The following is a 22,551-nucleotide window of genomic DNA, read 5'->3' as shown; positions in this document are numbered from 1 at the left end:
CCCAAATGGCTGTTTTGTGGAGGGCCTGTGTGAGAGGCTGAGAACCCATGCCCCTCCCCCTCTGTGAGTTAGGAACTTTCAGCAGGAGGAAGGAAGGCACACTGTGCAGAGCGGTGCACCTGATATAACAATGCACAGTGAGGAGGTGCTCGCCAGACGCAGGGGGAGTACTTAGGGGAGGCCCCACGGCCAGCCAGGGCTCATTTCTAATAGCGCCAACCCCTGGGGTAGGTAGGACAGAAGGACAAAAGTTCCCTGGGTATTGCCAGGTAGTGAGGCCTTCTGGAAGAGACCGGCCTGAACAAAGGGGCAGAGGTGTGAGCCCCCAGGAGCACTGTGAGAGGGGGCTGCGGCTTACCTCAGGCACACTCAAGACAACCCACACGTCATCTGCCTTCCCTGAGCCTTTGCTCTGGTTTTGGTCCCCCAGTTCTCTTAGGGCTGAGCCAATCACTGAAGATATACAGGAATTTTAAATCTTGAAAAGTCTGACACCATCTGCTAACATGTCTGAGTAAAGAATTGGTCACAAAAAACATACTGGTTAATTATGTTGTTTTGGAATACTTACGTGTTTTTTTTTCGTTGTTTTTTTTTAAATTCACTGTAATAATTGGCACGGTTTAAGTATTTTTGGAAAGAAAAATAGTGTATGTGGGCTGGCAATCAAAGAAAGCATAAATGCATTATAATAATTAGGAGATTCAGTTTGGGGAAGGTGAAGACACTGGGCTGAGGGGGGCTGGTGCTTGGGGCAGGGAGCCTGTGAAGGGCTGCTGCCCCAATCCAGGTGAGACAGGGTGAGTTCATGCTCTGTCTACCTGCCCAGGGTCCCATCCGGGAATCTTCTATGTTGAAGAGGGATTGCCCTCCCCTTGCAGTGGCCACAGAGAGAGGGCAGGTCACCTGGACGATGACAGGAGGTCGGGTGATGTCGGAGAGCCCCCTCCAGGGGCCAGGCTGCAGGGGGACAGCAGGTAGTGTCCCCAAACTTGCCTTTGGGCATGACCCTATAATTCGGGCTCTGCCCTGGCTGGCTGGGTGATCTTGGACAAGCCCCCTTCCTTTTCTCTATGCTACTTCTAGAAAACTCCCTCCCACACAGCGGGGCTATAGAGAGTGCCAAGTTGCCTGGTTGGGGATTATTTGGACCTGGAGCTACCACAAGGCCTGGCAGCACTGTCATCACCCTGGCCCCAGAGCTGCCTCTCTCTCTGAGCCCCACCCTGGACAGGTCTTCCTGGAGTGGGGGAAGGGGTGTCTGAACTTGTCTTGGAGGCAGCAATTAATTGTTCTCTTCAGACCCCTCCCTGGCAATGCCAAATCCTTGGGGCCAGCAGATTCTGCCCCCAAACCTGTCCAACCAGTTGTTTGAGAGGAGGGGGCACCTGGGAGGGACAGCAGGAGGTGCCAGAAGCAGCCTCCCCCAACCAACACTCAGGGCAGAGCTCCAGGACTCTGGATGCTGCAGACAGACTCTCAGACAGACAGACGCTTGGACACTTGGACTGGCCATGGGGTTCAGTAGGGGACAGTCTGGGCTGCTGATGCCACCATTGTTGCTGCTGACCTGCCTCCAGCTGGGGATGGGCCTGGGTGAGTGAAGGGGAGTGGCAGGGGCTTCAGGAGGACAGACCCCACCTTCCCCAGCTGCCTCCCAAGCCCCAAATGTGGAGACTGGGTCCTGGGTGTGGCTGGAGAGACAGCCCACCAGAGAGGTCACAAGACAGACACCCCAAGTCAGGGGAGCAAGTAATACTTCCTTCTTTGGGGTTCTCATCCCCATGCACTCTGAGCCCCCACCCAATTCTCACCAAGCGACTCATCCCTTCCTGGCCCTGAGGAGAGGTTAAAACAAGTCTCCAAGAACAACTCCAAATGGAAGATCTCTGAGGGGGCTGCAGACATAGTTCACCATTGGCTCTTAAATTAGAGGGGCTTAGAGATACAGTCCCCCATCTCTGCGGCTCGACTCCTCTTCCCTCATTAAATAAACAGTAAGTACCTGCTGTGTGCAGTGTGCACTGGGCCTCAGCGACAGACCTGGGAGCTCAGAGAAGGGAGGGTCCCAGCTCGGAGCCTTGGGAGTTAAAGCAGAATTAAAAGGAAATGAATTGAATTGAACTGAACTGAACGGAAGGCAAGCGAGGGTTGTGGAGACGTGCATAAAAGCTCACCTCATTTTTCTCGGGCTCTCTGGTGTCTGGAGCTGAAGAGAGGAGCACTGCTCTCAAGGGACCCAGCGAGGGGTGGGGGCTCTGAGCTCCCCCACAGCAAGGCTGCACGCGCCCAGGGGGACCCGGGCTTCTTGTCCTCCCCAGCTGTCCCTGACCTTTCCCAGATGAGGTTGTGAGGGGCTGAGAAGGGGACAAGTTCCAGAAGGGGAAGGTGCCTTAGGGGGGGTTGGAAGGTGGCAGAGCACTGGGTGGGGAGGGGAAGGTGTAGGCTCTGAGCCAGGATACCACCCCCCTCCTGGTGGCCCACATCCGGGCCTGGGGTCTTGGTGCGGACCTTCCTGTGTCACCTCCCCGCTCCTCCCAAGTCATTCATTCCTCTCATCAAGCAAATCAATCTGGACCCTGTGGGTGGAGCTGGAGGGACTTGAGAAGTAGGTAAACTGAGGCCCAGGGAGTCAGAGCTCAAGGTCCCTGGGTATCAGTAGGATTCAGGCTCCTCCAAATCTGACTGTTACCCCAAAAGACCTGAGACCCCTTCCCCAGAACAACTGTGCCTGCAGCTGGGGGGAGGGGCCTTCTGTGCCTCTAACGCTCTTCCCTGGGCCCTGCCCATCACACGGAAAGCCCAGTGCTCAGTTAGGGCAAGGCCGGATGGGCCTCCCCTTGACCTCCCACCGTGCCCACCCCTAGTAGGCTCCCAAGGCAGGGGCAGGGCTGGACTCAGGCCACCCACCTATTCCCCATGGGCATGGAGTTGCCAGGGAGCCCTCCTGACTAATGCCTGATTGGAGATCCCAGGAAAAGCCCTAACTCCTCTCTCAGACTGGGCTCGCAGGGCAGGGCTGTGCCCTCCCGCTGCAGTCTGGGGTGTGGAGGCTTGGTTGTCCTGCTGAGCCTCTTCTCTCTGCTGCCCACCGGCCCAGAGCACATCAGCTACGTGCCCCAGCTCTCAAGTGCCACCCTGGCGGCGAAACTCACCCAGACCACCTTCACTTTGGAGCAGCCGCAGGGCCAGTTCAATCACCTCAACATCTCCGACTTTGACCCCATCTGGCTGGTGGTGGCCCGCAGCAACGGTGGGTGCCACAGGGGCCGGCCTTGGTTTTCCCTCTGTGAAATGGGCAGGGGGTGTGCGAGAGGAGGTGCTGCCAGGAATGTGGTGGGTGTGGAGGAGGGGTCTGGCCTGGCGGGACAGGCCGGACCCTGCCCATGTGGCCCCTGCTGTCTGACCCATATGCCACCCTCAGCTGCCCAGAACATCACTGCCCCACAGAGGGTGGAGGACTCTCCGGTCCCTGCCGACCTCCCCCAGAGGGGTTACTACCTCACGCTGATGGCCAACCGGGCGCTCTATCCAGGTGGCCAGCCTGGCAACCAGCTCCGGGTCCTCCGCGTTGGCAATGACACCAGATGCTCCCCAAAGACAAGGGGATGCAACCACCCCCTGCCGGGCCCAGGCCCCTACCGGTGAGCAGCTCTGCCAGACCCTGCTGTGGCCTGTGCCCAAACCTGAGCCCAGGGCAGCTCCCAGTTGGATGCCTGGGTTCCCCGCTCTAGTTATGCCATGGGAGGAGGCCAGGGTGAATTCTCCTGCCTTTCTTGAGCAGATAGCTCCTGACTCGAGCCCCTGCCCCCAAGGGCCATTTGGATGCCACAGGTGGTGTCTCCCCATCCAGGTGGGGCATGCCACAGGGAGGGACTGGCTCCCTGACCCATCTCCCCTCACTCAGAGCTTGATTCACTGATGTTCCGTGCTGGGGCATCTAGTCCACTCCACACACATTTCCCAAGTGGAGACACTGAGACCCAGAGGGGGTTAGGGGTGCACCCAAGGTCATACAGCTGGGAAATGTCACAGCTGGGATTGGAGGCCCTGTGGGCGGGCTCCAAGGCCATGCTTTAAGCTCCCCCACCTGTCAGGCCCTGGGAATCAAGGGGACAGCCCGACAGGCACCAGGGCCCAAGCGTTCAGGACCCGGGGACCCCCACACCCAACGCTGGGTCTCCTGTTCAGAGTGAAGTTCCTGGTAATGAATGACAGAGGACCCTTGGCTGAGACAGAGTGGTCCAGTGAGACCCGTCTGCAGCAAGGTATGGGGCCAGACGAGCAGGCCACACATGAGGGCTGGGGGTATGGAGGGCTCCTGAGGACTGGGGGTGGGCCACCCCCGTCACTCACAGTCATCATTACCATCCTGGGGTCTGTAGGTGCCCCTCCCCTGAAGGGGTGGGGATGGGGTGGGGTCTGGAGGCCCCCTTCTGGTTCCAGGTCCCCCTTCTCAGGTCAGATCGGATCTCTTCCCTCTCTGCACCCCCCCCACTTGTGGGCCCCTCTCCCCTCCCCCGCAGCGGAGGCACTGCAGGCTACCCCCGGGCCACGGAGTGCAGGTGCGCTGGTCATCATTGCCGTCCTGTCGGTCCTGCTGGCTGTCATCCTTACCGCCCTCCTCGCCCTGCTCATCTACACCTGGTATGTGGACAGGGCTTAGACCGCCCGGGCCCCTGGGAGAGGTGGGGTACCTGACCTGGGCCACCGGTAGCCCCTTCTCCCTCCCTCACTTCCACAGCAGCCCTCCGCCCAGGACCCCAGCCCAGCTCCCCCTTGCTAGCCATGAGGAGTGGGTTTCCCTGGAGGCCAGGCAGGGGTAACAATGATTGATCAAGGGATTCCCAAGGTTCCAGAACCTCTTAGCCTCTCCCTCCCTTGTCTCTCTGCCTGCCACCTGCCCACTAGGCCCACAATTTCTGAGCGGGCACCACCGCCCCCTGGTGGCAACAGCTGGAATTGTGAGTGGGGGCGGGACGCCCACTCATCCATGTGGAGGTGAATTGCTTGTAGGCCAAGCACTGAGCTTTGCCTTAACTTGCCTTCAGAGGTCAAATACCGGGGCCTGGTGGAGACGGGGTGGCCACAAGGCCACCTAGAGCAAAGGGGAACCTGGTCCCTGGGTAGGATGTGGTGAGAAGGGAGAGGAAGAGGTGCTGGGGCAGGAGGGTTTTGGACAGCAGGGCAAGACAGGGGCCTTGTTTCCCAGCTGAGGAAGTGGCTGAATCCTGAAGGCCAGAGGGAGCCAGCAGTGGGTTTTGATTAGGGGAGACAGGCAGATGATGTTTTAGAGGCATCCTGGGGTGTGGTGAGTGGAAGAGGGGAGCATGGAAGCTGGGTGATGACAAAGGGTTGGGTGAGGGGACCTGGTTTTGTGAGGTTTAGAAGAATAGCCAAGTCTCCTTTGGTTAACCCAGCCAGGCCAGTGCAGCCTCAGTTTCTCCAGTGCTGCCTAGAGCTCCAAGCCCTGGGCCGGGGGGCTTTGATCAGGCCCTACGTTCATCATTCTCTCTCCCTCTCTCCTCTCTGTCCCCCACCCAAGCTATGACACCTGTGGGAGCACCCCCATTTCGGGACCAGGGGAGTCAGTGTTCATGAGAAGATATAACCCCCACCACATGTTTAGCCCTCCAGCTGTGAGGGGCTCCTGAGGGGCTCCAGGGGGCTCCCATCTGCCCTTCGACCTCCTCCCTGGTCCAGGCTGCAGAGCCTGGGCTGGGGGCCTGTCCTGACGCTTCCAGAGCTCAGAAATAAATGTTCCCAACACCCCCTTATATGTCTGTGTCATTGTACACCTGGACAGTCTCCCCATCCTGGTCCCCAGATCCTCTGAGTGGGGATAGAGGGTGGTTCTCAGGGCTGAGGCCCCGGGTCCTAGGCCAGCTGAGCCATCTAGGGCAGGGCAAGCCTCTCTTAGGGCCTCAGTGCCCCTATCTGCAAAATGAGGATGATGGCACTGCCCACTGGTGAGGCCAAAGCATGGAGGTGGACAGGCTCACCCTGCCCTGCATGTCTGACACTTGCTGCCTCCTCATCCCCAGCAGTGGACTTGTGGCCCCTCTCGCTAGCTGGCCTCGCCTCCTGGCTGGAGGACTTAGAGCAGTCTTCCTCCCCTTCCTCCGATTCCTGTACAAGAGGTGCAGTTTCTAAGCTACACCCACCCCTGTGCTCACAGGGGCCTAGGGAGCAGGAAGTGCGTTTGAAACTCAGCTCCTAGAGAAACCTGGGCTCAGCCCAGAGCAGACACAGCACCAAACCTACCAGACACCCAGCATTTTCATCATCAGCTCCACTCCACCAGCCCTCACAGCATGAGGTGACTCAAGGTTCTGCCCTCAAGTTGCCCATCACTGTCGGGGAGGAGAGGGTTAACACTACACACAAGAGTGGAGGGAATGCAGGCATCTGAGAACCAGATGAGGCCCGGGGGAGGCTTCCTGGGCAGGTGTGGCCTTGGAGAAGGGGCAGCACTGTGCCAAGTGGACACTGGAAGGGTGCCCAGGCAGGAGCAATAGCTTGTGCAAAGGCCCAGGAGCAATTGGGGTATAATGGCCAGGCCAGAAGGCGCCCTGTGCCAGGGGGAGGGCCTCCCCCGCTGGGACACGGGTCACGGAAGGGGGGCGCCGGCTGGCTTTCCAGGAGCCTGTCTCTGGGTGGTGCACATGGCCCTAATTGGTTTATTAGCCGGGTGCAGACACATCCTGCTCCTGCAGCGGAGGAAATGCTTACATGACCTTGGGAGAGGAGGGCCAACAGACTTCCAGCTTTTGCCTTGGTCTTTCCACAGCCTTTTCAGGCCAGCCACAAGCCCTGCACCTGGGGCTGTGTGACTGGGCAGACCATTCACCTTCTCTGAGCCTCAGTATCCCCTTATGTAAAAAGCGAAGGTTGAACTGGGTGATTCTAAGGCTTTGCATTCCACAAACCGACTCCCTGTGTGGGTCAGGCCCTGGCAGGAAACAGATGGCATACCATCTAGCAGGGCAATTGAGGGAGTTTACAAAGGTGTGGGAGGGGAACCAACAGGAGAGGGTGACCCAGTGCACTGATGGGGCCACAAGGGCTGAAGGGAGGAAGTGGTGTTTCAGAGTCAGTGAACAGGAGCCATGGGCGAGGGTCTGCCTGGCAAAAGCAGGGGCTGTAGGTAGACGGACGCAGCCAGTAGAGGGAGCTAGTGAGTAAATACTCCAGCCTCTCTCCTGTCATCTAATCATCGCGCAATGGTTCCTCCACTGACCACACCAGGCCAGAAGCAGTAGGGCAGAGGGGTCTGGATGGTGTGGTCCACGTCCCAGCCTCCTGGACCTGGAGCGGGATAGAGAAGGGCCAAGAATGAACTTAGAGGGTACTATGATCTGTTTTTTACTCACAACACTTCTGACACCAAATCTGTGGGTTTTCTCACACCAATCAGTTCTCCAACCCTCCGGACACCACCGGGGGAGTCCTACAGTTGAATTCAGTTCTGACACGAACTACCTGGAGTTTCGCAGACCCCACAGCGAAAGGGCTCAGTCCCACAAGACTGCCCCCACTTCAGACGCTAGTTATAAGTAGAGGGTGCCCACACTTCCGTCTGACTTCGTGATAAATCAGGGATTCCCATAACTGCCTCCTCAGTTTCAATAATTTGCTAGAACGGCTCACAGAACTCAGTTTACTGAGCATTAAGTATTTATGATAAAGGATTCGACTCAGGAACAGCAAAACAGAAGCGATGTATAGGGCAGGGGATGGGGATGGGGTGCACAGAGCTTCCATGCCCGCTCAGCGCACTGCTCTCCCAGCACCTCAGTGTGTTTACCCACCTGGAAGCTCTCCAAACCCCACCCTCTAGGTTCTTTATGAAGGGTCCATTATGCAGGCGAGGTTGATTAAATTATTGACCATTGGTGATTGAACTCAATTTCCAGTCCCTCTCCCTTCCCAGGAGATCATGGGGGTGGGGGTTGGGGCTGAAAGTTCCAACCCTCCAAACCCGTGGTTGGTTCCTCTGGAGACTAGCCTGCATCCAGAAGCTATCCAGGGGCTTGCCTCAGTAGCATAAACTCAGGTAGGTTGAAAAAGGCTCAACATGAATAACAAAAGATGCTACTCTCTTACTACTCAAAATTCCAAGGATTTTAGGAGTTCTGTGCCGAGAACCAGGGACAAAGATCAACTATATACAGTCATCCCCCCTTATCCACACGGGATACGTTCCAAGACTCCCACTGGATACCTGAAACCAGGGATCCCTTGATATACTGTGTTCTTTCCCATACAGACATACCTATGATAAAGTTTAATTTATAAATTAGACATAATAAGAGATTAACAACAATAACTAATAATAAAATAGAACAATCGATCTGATAACTGACAGGACTACTATGTAACTAATGGGGGGTGTTGGGGGATATAATGTATACACTGAACAAAGAGATGATTCATATCCCGGGTGGGACAGAGTGGGACTTCATAATACTACTCAGAATGACACACAGTTTAGGGGGCGGCCAGATGGCTCAGTTGGTTAGAGTGCGAGCTCTCAACAACAGGGTTGCCAGTTCGATTCCCACATGGGCCAGTGAGCTGCACCCTCCACAGCTAGATTGAAGGACAATGACTTGGGGCTGATGGGTCCTGAAGAAGCACACTGTTCCCCAATAAAAAAATTTAAAAAGAATGACACAATTTATGAATTGTTTATTGTTGTGTCTGCTCGCTCGCTGGCCGTGAAAGAATTCACGAGTCAGATCGAAATATAAAAGATTTATTAAGGTAAGAGGAGGGTGGGCTGGGCAGAGTCTGCTGGAAACTACTGCAAACTACTGTGTTGAGTCTTTGTTTGGTCTCAAGTTTTATGTTTTCCTGTAGTTGGGGGAGGGGGATGGTGAGGTAAAGCTGGGTTTCGCAGACTTTGTGAAGGTTATGTAGATTTAAGTTGGAGCCAGGAGAGTGGATCCCATACAGATGCAAAACCTCTCCCAAGTCACAGAGCTAGCACTGGGCCTAAGTAAATAGAGACATTGAAACTAAATAGAAAATAGAAGCATAGTAAACATATAGGAACCAGAATCATTAAAAGGCAAAGAAAAGAAAGCTCTCAAAATGTCCCACGCTAAATTGCACTTATTAATTTGAATTACACCAGAGGTCCAAATATCAAAAATAGAAGATTTAGTGACACCATACAATCCCCTGTCTTAACATTTATTTCTGGAATTTTCCATTTAATACTTTTGGACCGCAGTTGACTGTGGGTGACTAAAACCATGGGAATCAAAACGCGAATAAGGGGACACTACTGTATTTCTTCTTGTATCACAATATCACAGAGGGGCATAGGGCCCCTCCATGAGATCCTGTGGAAGCAGACCCTTCCTCACCATCGTAGTCTCCAGCCTGGAGAGAAAGGCTGGCAGATAACCATGGAGTCCTGTCCCAGACACAGGGCTGCCTGAGCTCAAGGTGGGCGTGTGCAGAGGGGACTCTGCAGGACTGATCCCTGAGTGTTGGATCCCTGGCTGCCTCTGACTGGATATCCCAGAGGCCCCTCAGGCAACCACACCACCCCCACAGCCAAACCTCGAGCTGCCTCCAGCCTCGTACCTCCTCCTGGTGTTGTGGTCCTCCCGGCCCCAAGGCAAATACTAGAGAAGACCCCATCATACACACTGGGGACATTGGATAGACACAGCCTGACCACAAAGACTTAAGCCACCTTCTTGGGACCTGCCTGTGCTGAGCGCAGAGCCCAACCTCGGGCTATGGGACAGCCAGCGTGGTTTGGGTGGGATTCTCCCCACCTGAATTCCCATCGGGACCTCAGCCAAGCCGGGGTTTGCTTCTCTGGGTTCTCCTGGGAGCCTGGTGGGGGAACACAGACCTCGGGTGTGGCCTCACCACCCCACTCAGCACTCCAGTGCTCAGGGGCACAAACCTGGGGAAAACACTCAGGACAATGGTCTTGAACCATGAAGTGACATCCAGTGGGCTGCACGTGACCTGATATCAGCTGGATAAATGGACAAATGGATGGGAGGAGGGGACCTGCTGCATCTCCTGCTGCCTCTTTCTGCCCCCCAATCTGTCTTCCTCTCTGTCTGCCTCTGTCTCTGTCTCTCTCTCTCTCTCTCTCTTACATTTCTTTGCCTCTTTCTTGCTCTGGTTCTTGTCTCTATTTTTAACTCCGACATGCCGTGGGAACTCATCTCACTTCCTAAGGGGAAGCCGTCTGAGCTGGCCCAGAGATGGGCACAGCCTTTTCCCAATAAACAAAAGATAAAATCAGAAAGCTGGTTCCAGGTTTGGGTCCAGTAGGATAACGGGGCAAAAATGAAGCAGAAGGAAAAGGGAGAAAGAGAATGTGCATCAGGGACAGGATGGGGGACCATTCAAAGCTCATCACTGCAAACTGGCAAGTACAGAGGGGGTCACCCCAGGCCCCCTCCCTCACTGACACTGCCCCCAACGCCCTTTGCAGCCTCCAGTAGTGCTGTGCTGTCTCCAAGCCCTGGCCCCCTCTCCAGACATCCAATTGTCCCCTGCAGCAAGAGCCCAGGTGGCCGAGTGGACTGTTGTAGAAAATCGGGCAGCTCCTCTCCCGTCCCTACAAGTGTGTATTTGCACCTGCTCTTAGGCATGGGACTTGGGGCTCTCCTGGGAACAAGGGCTCACAGACAAGAGTCTGAAGGGTCCAGTGGTGCCAGAAGCCAGCCAGGCAGGGGGGTCTATGAGGCCCCTTGAGAGGAAGCAATCAGCTGGTTCTGGAGTCTGTGCGACTGGCGACTTCTGGATCTGACCCCATCAGCCTAAGCTCCCCGGGGGAAATTCCACTTAGGGCATAAAAATGCCAGTCATGTGACCTGAGAGAGCCATTCTGTTGGGAGGCCCCTTCCTGAGAGGACAGTCCACGCCAAATGCAGGCTATTCCTGGGGTCCCCCTGGGGACAGGGGCTGGAATTCCTGCTTGCAGGGAGGTTTGAGCTGCCGAGACTCGAGACTTGGGCTCCAGGTTCCTGGGTCGGGGATGATGATTTGAGGGCTCACACATGCTGTTCCTTTTGCTCTCCTGCTGCTGTCCCCGCCTCCTGTCCCCTTCACCTAGAGCCTACATCCTCCTGGTCCTTCACACTCAGCTCAAATGTCATTTTCTCCTTGTGGTCACCTGTGACTCCTCCCACTGCGAGTTATTTGTCCCCAAGGACAAATCTCAAGGACTCCAAGAATATCTCCCAGATGCCCACAAATCTGGCTCTCCATCCATTCCTAAGGGGGTGAAGGGACTGAGAGAGACAGATGGGGAGCAGCAGAAACAGAAATGGGGACTCAGCCACTTCTGGTTACTCCAACCCAACCCAAGGAAAGCCACTCACAGAAGACATGGCGATTCAGCAGGGCTGAGCCCTGCACAGCACTTACTGGGCGCAGGCACTGGCCTGAACAATTCACTCGTGAATACTGAAATCCTCGGGCAAGCCCGTCATTAGCCTCACGAAGCCTGGTAAGTGCCCCCAGGGTAGGAAACACAGGGGACCAGAACCCAACTGGGGAAGGGGGTCAGGGAAGGGTCTCCGAGCTTGACTGGAGGGTAGGGGGCTGCAGGGCCCTCGGTAGGAAGACAGGGATGCCCAGTTCTCACACCCCTGCCCCCGATCTGGGCAGCAGCCCCGGGGGTCCTCTCACCCCCCCCACTCCCGCCCCCAGCTTCCTCAGCAGGAGGATGAGGCAGGGCGTTTCTACTCATTTCTGGACGGTTCAAAAGGTTAATGAGGGCAAAGCACGTAACACCATTCAGGGGGATGAACTTCTGGGAAGCGAGGAACCTGGGTCTGGGCTGAGGGCCAAGGGTGGGGTGGGCGACAGCACCTCTGGTCACGGAGCCTGCCTGCCTGCTGGACTTGACCTCTCTGACCAGCCACCGGCCCCAGAGAAGTCTCTGAGAATGTCAGCGACATTGGATGGAAGCCCTCTGTGCCTTGACAGGGCAGGGGACCCCTTCCTTCACACCGTGGGCCTGCTCCAGCCTGGGCAGTTTGGGGAGGGTGTGGCCACCATGGCTTTGGTTGTCTCTAACTGGCCTGACCTGCCTCTAAGACTCAATTGGCCAGGATGGAGGGAAGAACACGTCCTGAATCCCTCCTGGACGCTGGAGGGATACTGGGGCCGTGCTAAGGCCCCCAAGAGTTATAAAGCTGCCCCTATGCTCAAGCAGAGAAGAGACTGGGCCTGCATCTCCAGGCTCAGGCCCCGGAGTGGGGACATGTGTCTCTGGGCTGTTCTCTCCCTCCCCACCTTTCTGGGAGTCCCCGGCTGCCTGTTATCCGCCCCCGGGCTGCCATGTAGGCACTGGTGGCAGGAGAAGCTTGGCCACACTGCCTGTCCTATGGGGAGAGGGTGGCTAGGACAGAAGGACAGACGCCAAGTAGACAGATCTCTCAGCCTGCAGGAAGAAAGTTCTGTGTCCCCTTAGGGAACAGAGCCCTCTCCCCTTGCTGACCAGCCCAGTGGGCCCTTCAGCTGTGAGAGGGGGCCCTGGGCACGCAGGGGTGGCAGGAGTGAGGTCAGGATGGCTGCCCTGCCAAACAAGGCTGAGGAATCTGGAATTTCCACTCCTGGGCCGCTGGAGGGAGGTGGAGGAGAGACCTGGTGGGCCCACTGGGGAGATGGAGGGGACAGGTGTGAAAGGTTCAGGGAGGACGATAAGAATTGACCTGCTTAGGACTCAGGGTTCTTATGTCCACCCAAGTTCTGCTCATGAGTATTTCCCCCAGAGAAGTGAGTGCACGTGTTCACCAGAAGACATATGCAAGAACACATGTCTTATTCCGGACGCAGTGCAGGTGCCCACCCAGGAATGAAGGGATCAGCAAACCGCGGAGGGAACTGCCTCCACACTGTAGAATACATTCAGCAACAAAGAAGAATGGGCTGATGACACACGCAGCAACGTGGGGGGTCCCGGCCAGTACTACGCCGAGGAGAAGCGTGGCACAGAGGACGACATGGGCATACCTCACTTTTTTGTGCTTCACAGATATTGTGGGGTTTTTTTTTGCAAATTGAAGGTTTGTGACAACTCTGCATCAAGCAAGCCTATCGGCAGCATTTTTCCAATATGCTCAGATCATGATTAGCATTCTTTAGCAGTAAAGTATTTTTTAATTAAGGTATGTGCATTTTTAAGACAGTGCTATTGCATACTTGATAGACTACAATATAGTGTAAACATAACTTTCATCTGCACTAGGAGACAAAGAATTCATGTGACTTGCTTTATAGTGATACTCGCTTTATTTCGGTCTCCTGGAACTGACCCTACAATCTCTCTGAGGTATGCCTGTATGCGGTATGATTCCATCCATCTAGAGAGCAAAAGCAGGCCAGACTAACCGGTGGTGATCAAGACAGGAGACAGTGTATCCCTGGGGGTGGCAGTGACTGGCCTGGGGCACGAGGGAGGCTGCTGGGGGCTGGGAACATTCTATACTTTGATTTGGGTGATGGCTACCCAGGTGTATGCATGTGTAAAAATTCAACAAGCTGTTCATTTAAGATTCCAGTTTTAGTGGAAGTAAAGAAGTCCATGTTTATTCAGCAAGTATCTGCGGAGCACCTGCTGTATGCCACTGCAGCCACAGCTGAGAATGTGGGGAGCCGTCGGCCTGGTCCCCCTGCACTGCCCACGCTGTCAACATGGCTGCCCCTCACTCAGGCACTGGCCAGAGAGACACGGGTGAGAAAGAAACTGTGTGGTGTCGCATCCAGCATGACGAGGGTTGGGGGGACGGAGAAGGGTGGCGCAGGGTTAAGAAAAGACAGTAGCCACAAATAGAATGCAAGCGGCGGGGGGGACAGTCTCAGGGACTGAACCCCAAATAGGGCCAACATGTAGTTTTTATAGGTAAACTTCTAAAGAAGTAATGATTGTTTATCTCAAAATCTGTGTGTTCCGTAGCCTGCTGGCTGTCTTTCCAAAAGTTCCCATTGTGTTCTAGCCTGGACTTTGCCTTCACACACGCACATCTCCAAGGAATCCATTGAAGGGGAGGGACTGAAATAATTCCATCGGGTCTCAGTTTGCTGAGACTTCCCCTCAAAGGAGCTTTTCCTATATCTCTCCATCGGGCCTCAGTTTGCTGAGGCACTCCCTTGTGAAATTCTTGGAAGATCGCGGGGAACAGACGGTTTGGCAGCTGTAAGGCAACAGTGTGGGGTCCAGTCGCACAGAAGCTCTCAGGCAGAGCAGAAGCAGAAATGCTAGGAGGGGTGGGTGGCTAGGGCAGGGGGCCCCAGTGATCTGAGGGCTAGGCTGCACGCAGAGGCTGGGTGCCCAAGCACCCACAGTGCACCAGGATCTGAGAAAGCAGAGGACAGGGTGCCAGCGGAGGGGAGTGCTTGCCCAGAGGGGCTGAAGGGTGTGCAAAAGCTCTCTGAGCTGCAGCAGGCTGAGCACCAGGAGTGCCTCTGCCTCCTACCCCACCCATCCATCCTGACGGTTCCATCCTTCACCCTAAGGCTCCTGGTTCGTGTCAGCCTAGCCAGGGTCCTGTCCTGAGCTGGAGCAGGGAGGCTGTGGCGCCAGAAGCCATGACAGGTTTATGTTGCGGCTGCAGCTGCACTGGCCCCACACCAAGTCCCAGGTCTGGCACACATACTACATCCTTCTATCGTTGGAGCCAGGAGAGGCCTGGCCAGGCCCTGGAGGCCAAGGTCTTCTTGGAATCATGCTGCTTCCCCCAGCCTTGGACCATCTCTGCTCAGGGGCTGCCCTGAGAGCTGTGTCCCTTTTCCCCTACTTCCCAGCCCCAGTCCTACTCCGTCAAGGCCAGCCTGGTGCCACCTCTTCCAGGAAGCCCTCTCCCTGGGAAGGGTGTGTACTTGGTTGTGCCTGAAGTCCCTGGCAGAGACCTGGACCCAGCCTTCAGCATGCAGATGACACTCAGGACTTCCGGTTTTTCATTGACCTTACCATGCCTCAGTTTCCCACTTTGGGAAGGGTCAGTTTTCACCCATAGAGGCTGGGACTGAAGGAGTTAAGTGACTGAAGCTCTGGGAAGGCCCCAGAGAAAGGCACCACTAAGCTCCCTCCTGGCAGTCATGGCCTGCACTGTGGGGACCCCCGTGCCCATAGGGAACCTGTCACCAGCCCTGTGCCCACCTCTGCCAGCCTTGTCTTCTTCCAAGACCACTGTCAGCCACCTTGAGGATGCAGAAGGACCTGAGACCTGTTTCCATTCCATCCACCTATAAGGGGTCCCTGGGGAGAATTGGGGAGCAAAATTCCCCTTCCCTCTGTCCCCACCTCGGTCCAGGGTCTCGGAGCAGTCCCCTCCGTCTCTGTTCTCTCTCTCTCCTTCTGACTATCTCCATCAGTTTCTCTGTCTTTCTCTCTGAGCAGGGTCTGTCTGTCTGTCCTCCCAGGGAGGTTAGGGGCTGTGCTAGGAGTGAACTACTTTGTCAAAGTGACTATGCAGCTCCTTTCCTATAAAGCAGACACGACACCAGCATTTAGTCCAGAGTTGTGGTGACATCCACGGCCATGAGGCTTGGCCCAGGAGTGGCAGCAGCTGGCTCAGTGGTTTCCCCACCCACAAAGGGAAGGATAAAAACAGCCCCAGGCTCCTGCAAGGACTGAGCCGATGTCCCCAAAGTGCTTAATACGTGATGGTGCCTCCTGGGGTCTGGTGACATCAGCACGCTCTATTCACAGCTACGCTGTGGGGTGCAGCCACCATTGCCCCACTTTGCAGATTAGGCAAAGGAGGCCCAGAAGGCCCCCAGTCACTCGGCATGTGCTGTCACTATAGGAGTGGAGTCAGCATGTGACCTCAACATTCTGGTTCCAGGGCCTCTCCGCTGTGGGCCTCGGTTTTTAAATTGTATTTAATGCTATTTGCCTAAGTGGAATGGATGGGGGTTTCAGGATTGGTGGAGCACGGGGAAGCTGGGGACAGAACCCAGCCTGGCCTGTGAATGCCTCTCGGCCTGCCCCTTCCAGGCTCCCGACAATAGGCGAGTTCAGATTTGTTGGCACACTGCTGTCACTCAGCCTGCTGGCCAGGACTTCCTGTGGCCTTGGGTTTAGTTCAGACTCCCAACATTTGCAGGTCCATAGCTGGGCCTCTGACCTTCATGTGAGGGCTGCCCTAGCCACCGCAGCACGGCCCCCCAGCTCCCTATTTCCTGTTCCTTCTGATCCACATTCTCAAGCTTTCCCTCCTACTCACAGTAGTGCTTTCGTGGCCCCATTCTCCTCTGTCCTGTCTCCTCCCAGAAGTCCTCTCTTGAGCCTCTGACAGGATAGGCACCGGCAGCCACTGTCTGATGGGGCGTGGATGAAAGGATGGCATGAGAAAACCTTTCCTCTGGGCACTTTTCCCGTGGGGGCCCAGTGGGTGTGGGGCCTCCAGCTCATTAAAATCCTTGAGGTGGGGGCGGGCGGGAAGGCATTGGCTCCAAAATATTAAAACCACAAAGTGTTTAAAAATAGTAAATGTTTACTTAATATCTTAAGTATCTTCTAAATGTAACACTTTTAGAAATGGTGACATCCACTTCAGCTTCATCCATCTTTAAATTTAGTGTTTTAAAGCGTGTCAGTGTGTGTCACAATTTGTAGGTCACGTTTTCTTACTTTGGAAGAATCCGCAACCTTCCAAGAATGCATGGTGTTTGTAGAGAAATCAAGGCCAGCAGCAAATCAAATCAGTTACTTGTATCCAACCAGCTTCAAAAGCTAAGTTATAAAATTCTTTTGAAATACTTTTTTAACAGCCAAAAAATACATATAAAGTTGAGATATATTTGCATTTTTTTATTGTGATAAAAAACATAATATAAAATTTACCATCTTAACCATTTTTAAGTGTAGACTTCGGCAGTGTCATCTATTGTTGCACAACCGAGCTCCAGAGCTTTTTCATCTTGCAAACCTGAAAGCCTATACCCATTAAATAACAACTCTCCATTCTCCCTCCCTCAGGCTAGAACCCTGGCAACCACCATTCTACTTTCTATTTTTAAGAGTTTGACCACTCTAGATGTCTCCTATAAGTGGAATCAGGCAACATTTGTCTTTTTGTGACTGGCTTATTTCACATAGCATAATGTCCTTAAGGTTATTTCATGTTATAGCGTATCACAGTATTTCCTTCTTTATTAAGGCTAAGTAGCATTCGTGTGTGTGTGTGTGTGTGTGTGTGTGTGTGTGTGTGTGTTACAATTTCTTTACCCATTCTACCTCTTGGCTACTGTGAAAAATGCCACAATGAACATGAGTGTGAAAATATCTCTTTAAAACCCTGTTTTCAATTCTTTTGGACATATACTCAGAAGTGGGATTGATAATTCTGTTTTTATTTTTTGAGGAACAAGATATGGCTGTATTTTTATTTATTTATTTCCAGTTTTATTGAGATATAACTGACATATAAATTGTATTAGTTTTTTTATTTTAAGAGTGTGACGTGCTCTGATTTCTTTTTTTTTTTTTTAATTTGGGGAAGGGGTACAGGACTTTATTGGGGAACAATGGGTACTTCCAGGACTTTTTCCAAGTCAAGTTGTTGTCCTTTCAATCTTAGCTGTGGAGGGCGCAGCTCACAGTGGCCCATGTGGGGATCGAACCGGCAACCTTGTTATTAGAGCACTGTTTCTCTAACCAACTGAGCTAACCGGCCACCCCTTTTATGACTACTTTGATATAAAGATGAATACAATCCAGGGTGAATTCATTGTTACATATTCATTACTACTATATTCATTACTTCTTCTGATTCTAAAAGAAATAACATTTTTGTGGGTCCCTAAAAATATTGTATGGGCAGGGATATGCTATTCAACTGGCCACGCGGGTGAGGGGCACATTAAGTTCAGGGTGGCAAGGAGATCCATATGCTAACACTTCAAAATGTCAACCCCCTGCATTTCCAGCACTCAAGTGCCCCACTGTCACTCCTCTGCTCAAACCTTGTGCAGGAAAAGGTCCAAGCTCTGTCCCCCCAGTCAAGGTCCTTCATTGGCTGGTTCCTATCTGCTTTTCTGGTCTCATGTACTGTAAGCTTTCAACAGCTCCCTCTTGGATGTTTCCAGAACACCCAGTCTTCATCACACCTGCACACCTTTGACCAGGCTGCTCCTGCTTTGACCACATCATACATATCTGTGCATCCTTCCAGATCCAGCTCCAATGTCCCTTCCACTTTGAAAACCCCTCCCTCCTTCCTTGATAGTCCTCATTCATTTCTCTGCTCCAGCACTTACTCTTCCTGCTACCTCCACATCTTCCCTTCAACTGTGAACCCCTTGAAGGCAGAGACCATAGCGGGGTTTTCTCTGGATCCCCAGTGCCAGCACAGGGCCTGATGCACAGCAGGTACTCAACGAATGTGGAATACATAAGCAGATGCCTGAGTGAACGAATGAACGAGAAGATAGGAAATGAAGCCAGGAGCCTGCTTAGCAAAGGGATCCCCTCTGTAGACCCCCCAATAAATGGAGGGTCTGGGCCAGTGGTGGAGCCGGGGCTGAGCTCGCCTCCTAGCTCTGCCCTCTGACTCACCCCCTCCCCAGAGGCTGGTTTCTGGGAATGTGCTGGAAGCTTGGCTCGCCTCCCTGGCTGAATCCTCTGTGTTGACCATGTTCTGCCCCAGGAGTCCCGGTGCTCAAAGGCTGTGCTCCCAGGCACACGGCCATGAATGGGCTGTGCCGAGGGAGGGGCCTCGTGTGTCAGCGGGGATGCAGTGGGGAACAGCCGTCTGATCTGAGACCCACTGGTAGCCCCCAGGGAGCCTCCTCCTTCCTTCTGAAGTGGAGTGTGCTTCAGAATGCTGGGCACATCACGGGAATCTCAGGGAAATAGGGGTGACAGTACCTGCCTTACAAGTTGTCATGAGAACCAAATAAGGAAACTACATGGGTGCCTGAAGTCCAGGAGCATTAGATGTCATCTGGGGTGCAACATGGAGAAACTCAAGACCCTGCAGTGAATCCTGTCACTCTAGAATGCCCGCACCTGAACCCCTTTCCTCTGCCCAGGGCCCTCCTCCCTCCCCCCAACCCCTCTTCTGAGGTAGGCCCCTCCCACACAGGTGCTGACAATCCTGTCACTGGTTTTCCCAGCCTCATGGGAATGAGGGGGGAGGCAGTAGTCCGGCAGTTATAGAGGCAGCAACCGGTGTCCAGTGTGGGCATGAGATGAGGGGTCTGTCAGGGGCTGACAGGGAGGTGTCTGCATGCCAGGGAGGCTCCCTGGCATGTGATTTGGGGCATTGCTTCTGGCTGGGTGTGGCCTTTGGGCCTGGTTCTGTGGCCATCCCAGAAAATCAGTGACACACTCTTTCTGTTTAAATTAGTCGGAGCTGATTTCTGTTGTTTAGAACCAGAAACCAGGGAAATGTGGCCCAACAAGGCTAAGGGGATTGTGGGTGGCATCCCTAAAGGTCTAGTGCCCAGAAGAAGGGAGGGTTTACTCTGTTTGTGTCTGCTTGGTGCAGCATAAAGCACAGCAGGGAGGCCCGGGCCCCAGCCTCACTCTGGAAGCTACTACTCTCCAGGAGGACCCATTACAAAGTGAAGGCTCTTTAGGGGACAATGAGCAGGTCAGTGTGGGGTCTAGAACTCGGTGCATACACCTCTCTGTCAGCCCTGGCCACAGAGGCCTCATCTCAGGCCCACACTGGACAGGGGTTACTGCCTCTATAACTGCCGGACTACTGCCTCCCCCCTCATTCCCATGAGGCTGGGAAAACCGGTGACAGCATTGTCAGCACCTGTGTGGGAGGGGCCTACCTCAGAAGAGGGGGTGGGGGAGAGAGGAGGGCCCTGGGCAGAGGAAAGGGGTTCAGGTGCTGGGCATTCCAGAGCGACAGGATTCACTGCAGGGTCTTGAGTTTCTCCATGTTGCACCCCAGATGACATCTAATGCTCCTGGACTTCAGGCACCCATGTAGTTTCCTTATTTGGTTCTCATGACAACTTGTAAGGCAGGTACTGTCACCCCTATTTCCCTGAGATTCCCGTGATGTGCCCAGCATTCTGAAGCACACTCCACTTCAGAAGGAAGGAGGAGGCTCCCTGGGGGCTACCAGTGGGTCTCAGATCAGACGCCTGTTCCCCACTGCATCCCCACTGACAAACGAGGCCCCTCCCTCTGCTAACATGGAGCTTGGAGCTGAGCGGGCTGAGGGCTCTGGGAAGAACAGCCATGGTTTAGGCCCCAAGGACCACTCTGAACTCAGTGGGGTGGGGGTCCAGGCCTTGCTCACAGATGGAATAGTTTGAAGATGGACAGAGCTGCCTTTGGAAGAGGTGAGCTCCCAAGCACTGGAGGTGAGCAAGGATTGCGTCTTAACGTGGGCTTCCCTGGGTTGGCCTTGGGGTGTGTGTCTCCAAACTAGGTGAAGGGATTAGCCTGCAGCAATACCCAAACACTAGACTTTTGGTAGAGGCCCTCCCTGTTTATTACCCATCAATCAGGCCTCAGTAGCAGCCGACAGTCAGGCGGAATGAGCCCTCAATCTACAAAGCAGCTAACAAAGCGTCTTCTTACTCCCCAGGTGGCCTGGCCCAAACCCAAGGGTGGAGGATGGGTGGGAGGGAGACATACCTGAAGGACCACAAGGCAGAGGGGCCAAATCTTAGTAACCAAGGATGACTGATAACGGCCCTGATAAACCACCTTAATAAAACAGCCCTAAGTACCCTGAAAAACCATTGTTTTCCCATTGCTTAGACGATGATCACAGATTGCTGAGGACGTGGGGGAAATGGGGGAGCTGGCACACTTCTGTATGTGGGTGGCTGTGTACACTGAAACCACCACTGCAGCAGGAAATTCGGCAAATCCTACAGAAGTCCCTCGCACGCATCTCCTGGCCCAGAGAGTCCATTTCCTGGAATTTATCCTTAGTTATATGCACTCACATGCAAAATGATGTGTGAGCTGTGCTATTGTTTGGTGAAAGCAAATGATGGCAACAACCTGCCCACCCACTAACAGGTGACCCATCCAAGAATGATGGTACGTCCACATGACGGAAAACTGGGCAAGTGGCAAAGACCATGAGGGTGCTTTTTACACACAGATATGCACAGCTCTCCAAGATAAAATAAGCGAAACTGTAAGTGCAACCAGCAAGCTACTATTTGTGTATAAAAGAAAATATATATCTACTGACACACTGTAGTCAGTCTATCTCCAGGAGGCACAGGAACCAGGAATAATGGATACCTCGGAGGAGGAAATTTGTGTGGCTGGGAGTGATGAGAGACTGACTTTTCATTGTAAACCTTCAATATCTTTTGAATTTGCTGAAATGTGCATGTAGTGTATAAAGAACAAAATAGAAAAAGAAAACAATGTAACAGAAAATAGAACCTGTGCTAGCTACCCCTCCCCCGCCTCAGAATGTCTCCTGGGTTCCTCCCGCAGGTGTCGATGCTCCCACGAAATGGAACCAGCTCACTGAAATTCAGGAAGCTGCCCAGCATCACCCAGCTGGGAGTTGTGGAGCTGGTTCTGGGCCGCACGTCCGCAGTCATGCTTGGGGCAATGCCCTCCTGGGAAGCCAGCTGCCCAGTGCCAGTTACCTCTGTGCCAGCCCCAGGGCTGTGACCTGCAGATCTGGGAGGGAACCACAAAGGGAGACAATCTACCAAGATGCTAACAAAACGTTTTCTTACTCCTCAGGTGGGCAGGCCCAAACACAAGGGTGGGAGTTGGGAGGGAACATGCCAGGCAGAGGAGGCAAATCTCAGTAACCAAGGATGACCGATAATAACCCTGATAAACCACCTTAAAAAAAAAAATAGCCCTAAGTACCTGAGAAACCTAGAAACTCAGCTCTTAGGAGAAAGATGGTGACCCAGTGGAATGGCAGTGGTCGTGGAGTCCTGGGGAGGCCAGCTCAACTTGGCCTGGGGCCCAGCTGTGTGACCTCCAGCAAGTAATTTCCCCTCTGTGTACCTGAGTGCCTCCTCCAGGTTCTCACTGTGGGGGATGTAGGAGGCATAGTGAGGTAGTAACTGAGAAAGCCCCTTCCTCCGAAAGAGGTTCTCAAAAATAATCCAAGTCTTTCAGGCTCGAATGCCGGTCCCCATACCTCTGGGTGGCCCTTGCTCTCGCTGCCTCCTTCTGGGTCCAGGTGGCTCTAACTCAAATACTCATATTGTTTGCTAAATTGGTCCGATTTTTTTTTTCCCATTTAATTTACACCTGTGAAGGGCCTCCCTCCCACACACCTGGTTCAGGTGGGGGGGGTCCTCCTCGCACGCCCCCCCACTGCGTGTGCCCACATATGCCCACGCCTCCGAGCACACAAGTGGGCCCACAGCCCCCACGTGCCCGCGTTCTGGCCCTCCGACTACGCCCGCCACCCACACGTACTCGTGCCGCTGGCCACTGGGCGCCGACGTCTCCACTGGCCTCAAGGGGCTCCCCCACGCCCCACGGCGCCCGCAGGGCGTCAGCGCCTCGGCGTGAGCCCCTCCCCTACTCCTCCAGGCGGCCAATAAGCGCTGCGGCCGCGGTCGGCCTCGCCCATTCCCGGGAGCCCCAGCCGG

General features: G+C 54.2%; 1 protein-coding gene and 1 long non-coding RNA gene across 4 annotated transcripts; both read left to right on the top strand.

Annotated features, from left to right (window-relative positions):
• The first annotated feature begins 1,415 nt into the window (after nt 1–1,415).
• Nucleotides 1,416–7,136, top strand: LOC109458772 (uroplakin-3b-like protein 1). 3 transcript variants are annotated; one of them, XM_088796775.1, is made up of 6 exons: nt 1,418–1,596; nt 3,101–3,253; nt 3,536–3,644; nt 4,192–4,268; nt 4,527–4,647; nt 5,546–7,134. In XM_088796775.1, exons 1-6 carry the CDS (start codon nt 1,515–1,517, stop codon nt 5,652–5,654), a joined length of 651 nt encoding a protein of 216 aa, XP_088652901.1. In that variant the 5' UTR covers nt 1,418–1,514; the 3' UTR covers nt 5,655–7,134. The 3 variants fall into 3 exon arrangements, with proteins under 3 accessions (XP_088652902.1, XP_088652901.1, XP_019608247.3); XM_019752688.3 differs by having other exon boundaries at nt 1,422–1,596; nt 3,425–3,644; nt 5,546–7,131; XM_088796776.1 differs by lacking the exon at nt 3,536–3,644 and having other exon boundaries at nt 1,416–1,596; nt 4,098–4,268; nt 5,546–7,136.
• Nucleotides 7,137–10,976: 3,840 nt separating this feature from the next.
• On the top strand, nt 10,977–17,447 carry LOC141570650 (uncharacterized). The gene is made up of 2 exons (XR_012494909.2): nt 10,977–11,491; nt 12,826–17,447. It is a non-coding gene; the product is annotated as an uncharacterized LOC141570650 (long non-coding RNA).
• Nucleotides 17,448–22,551: the final 5,104 nt, after the last annotated feature.

The sequence above is a fragment of the Rhinolophus sinicus genome, chromosome 3 (assembly GCF_057876585.1).
Source record: "Rhinolophus sinicus isolate RSI-liver-muscle chromosome 3, RSI-T2T, whole genome shotgun sequence".
In the NCBI taxonomy this organism is placed as follows: domain Eukaryota; kingdom Metazoa; phylum Chordata; class Mammalia; order Chiroptera; family Rhinolophidae; genus Rhinolophus; species Rhinolophus sinicus.
The sequence above is the reverse complement of the archived record's forward strand: the minus strand, read 5'-3'. Positions and strand labels throughout refer to the sequence as shown.

Coding starts and splice junctions, on each gene's coding strand:
- LOC109458772 (XM_019752688.3), top strand. CDS start 1,515: ATGGGGTTCAGTAGGGGACAGTCTGGGCTGCTGATGCCACCATTGTTG. Junction 4,269..4,526: donor TGAGACCCGTCTGCAGCAAG/GTATGGGGCCAG, acceptor CCTCCCCCGCAG/CGGAGGCACTGCAGGCTACC. Junction 4,648..5,545: donor GCCCTGCTCATCTACACCTG/GTATGTGGACAG, acceptor CCCCCACCCAAG/CTATGACACCTGTGGGAGCA.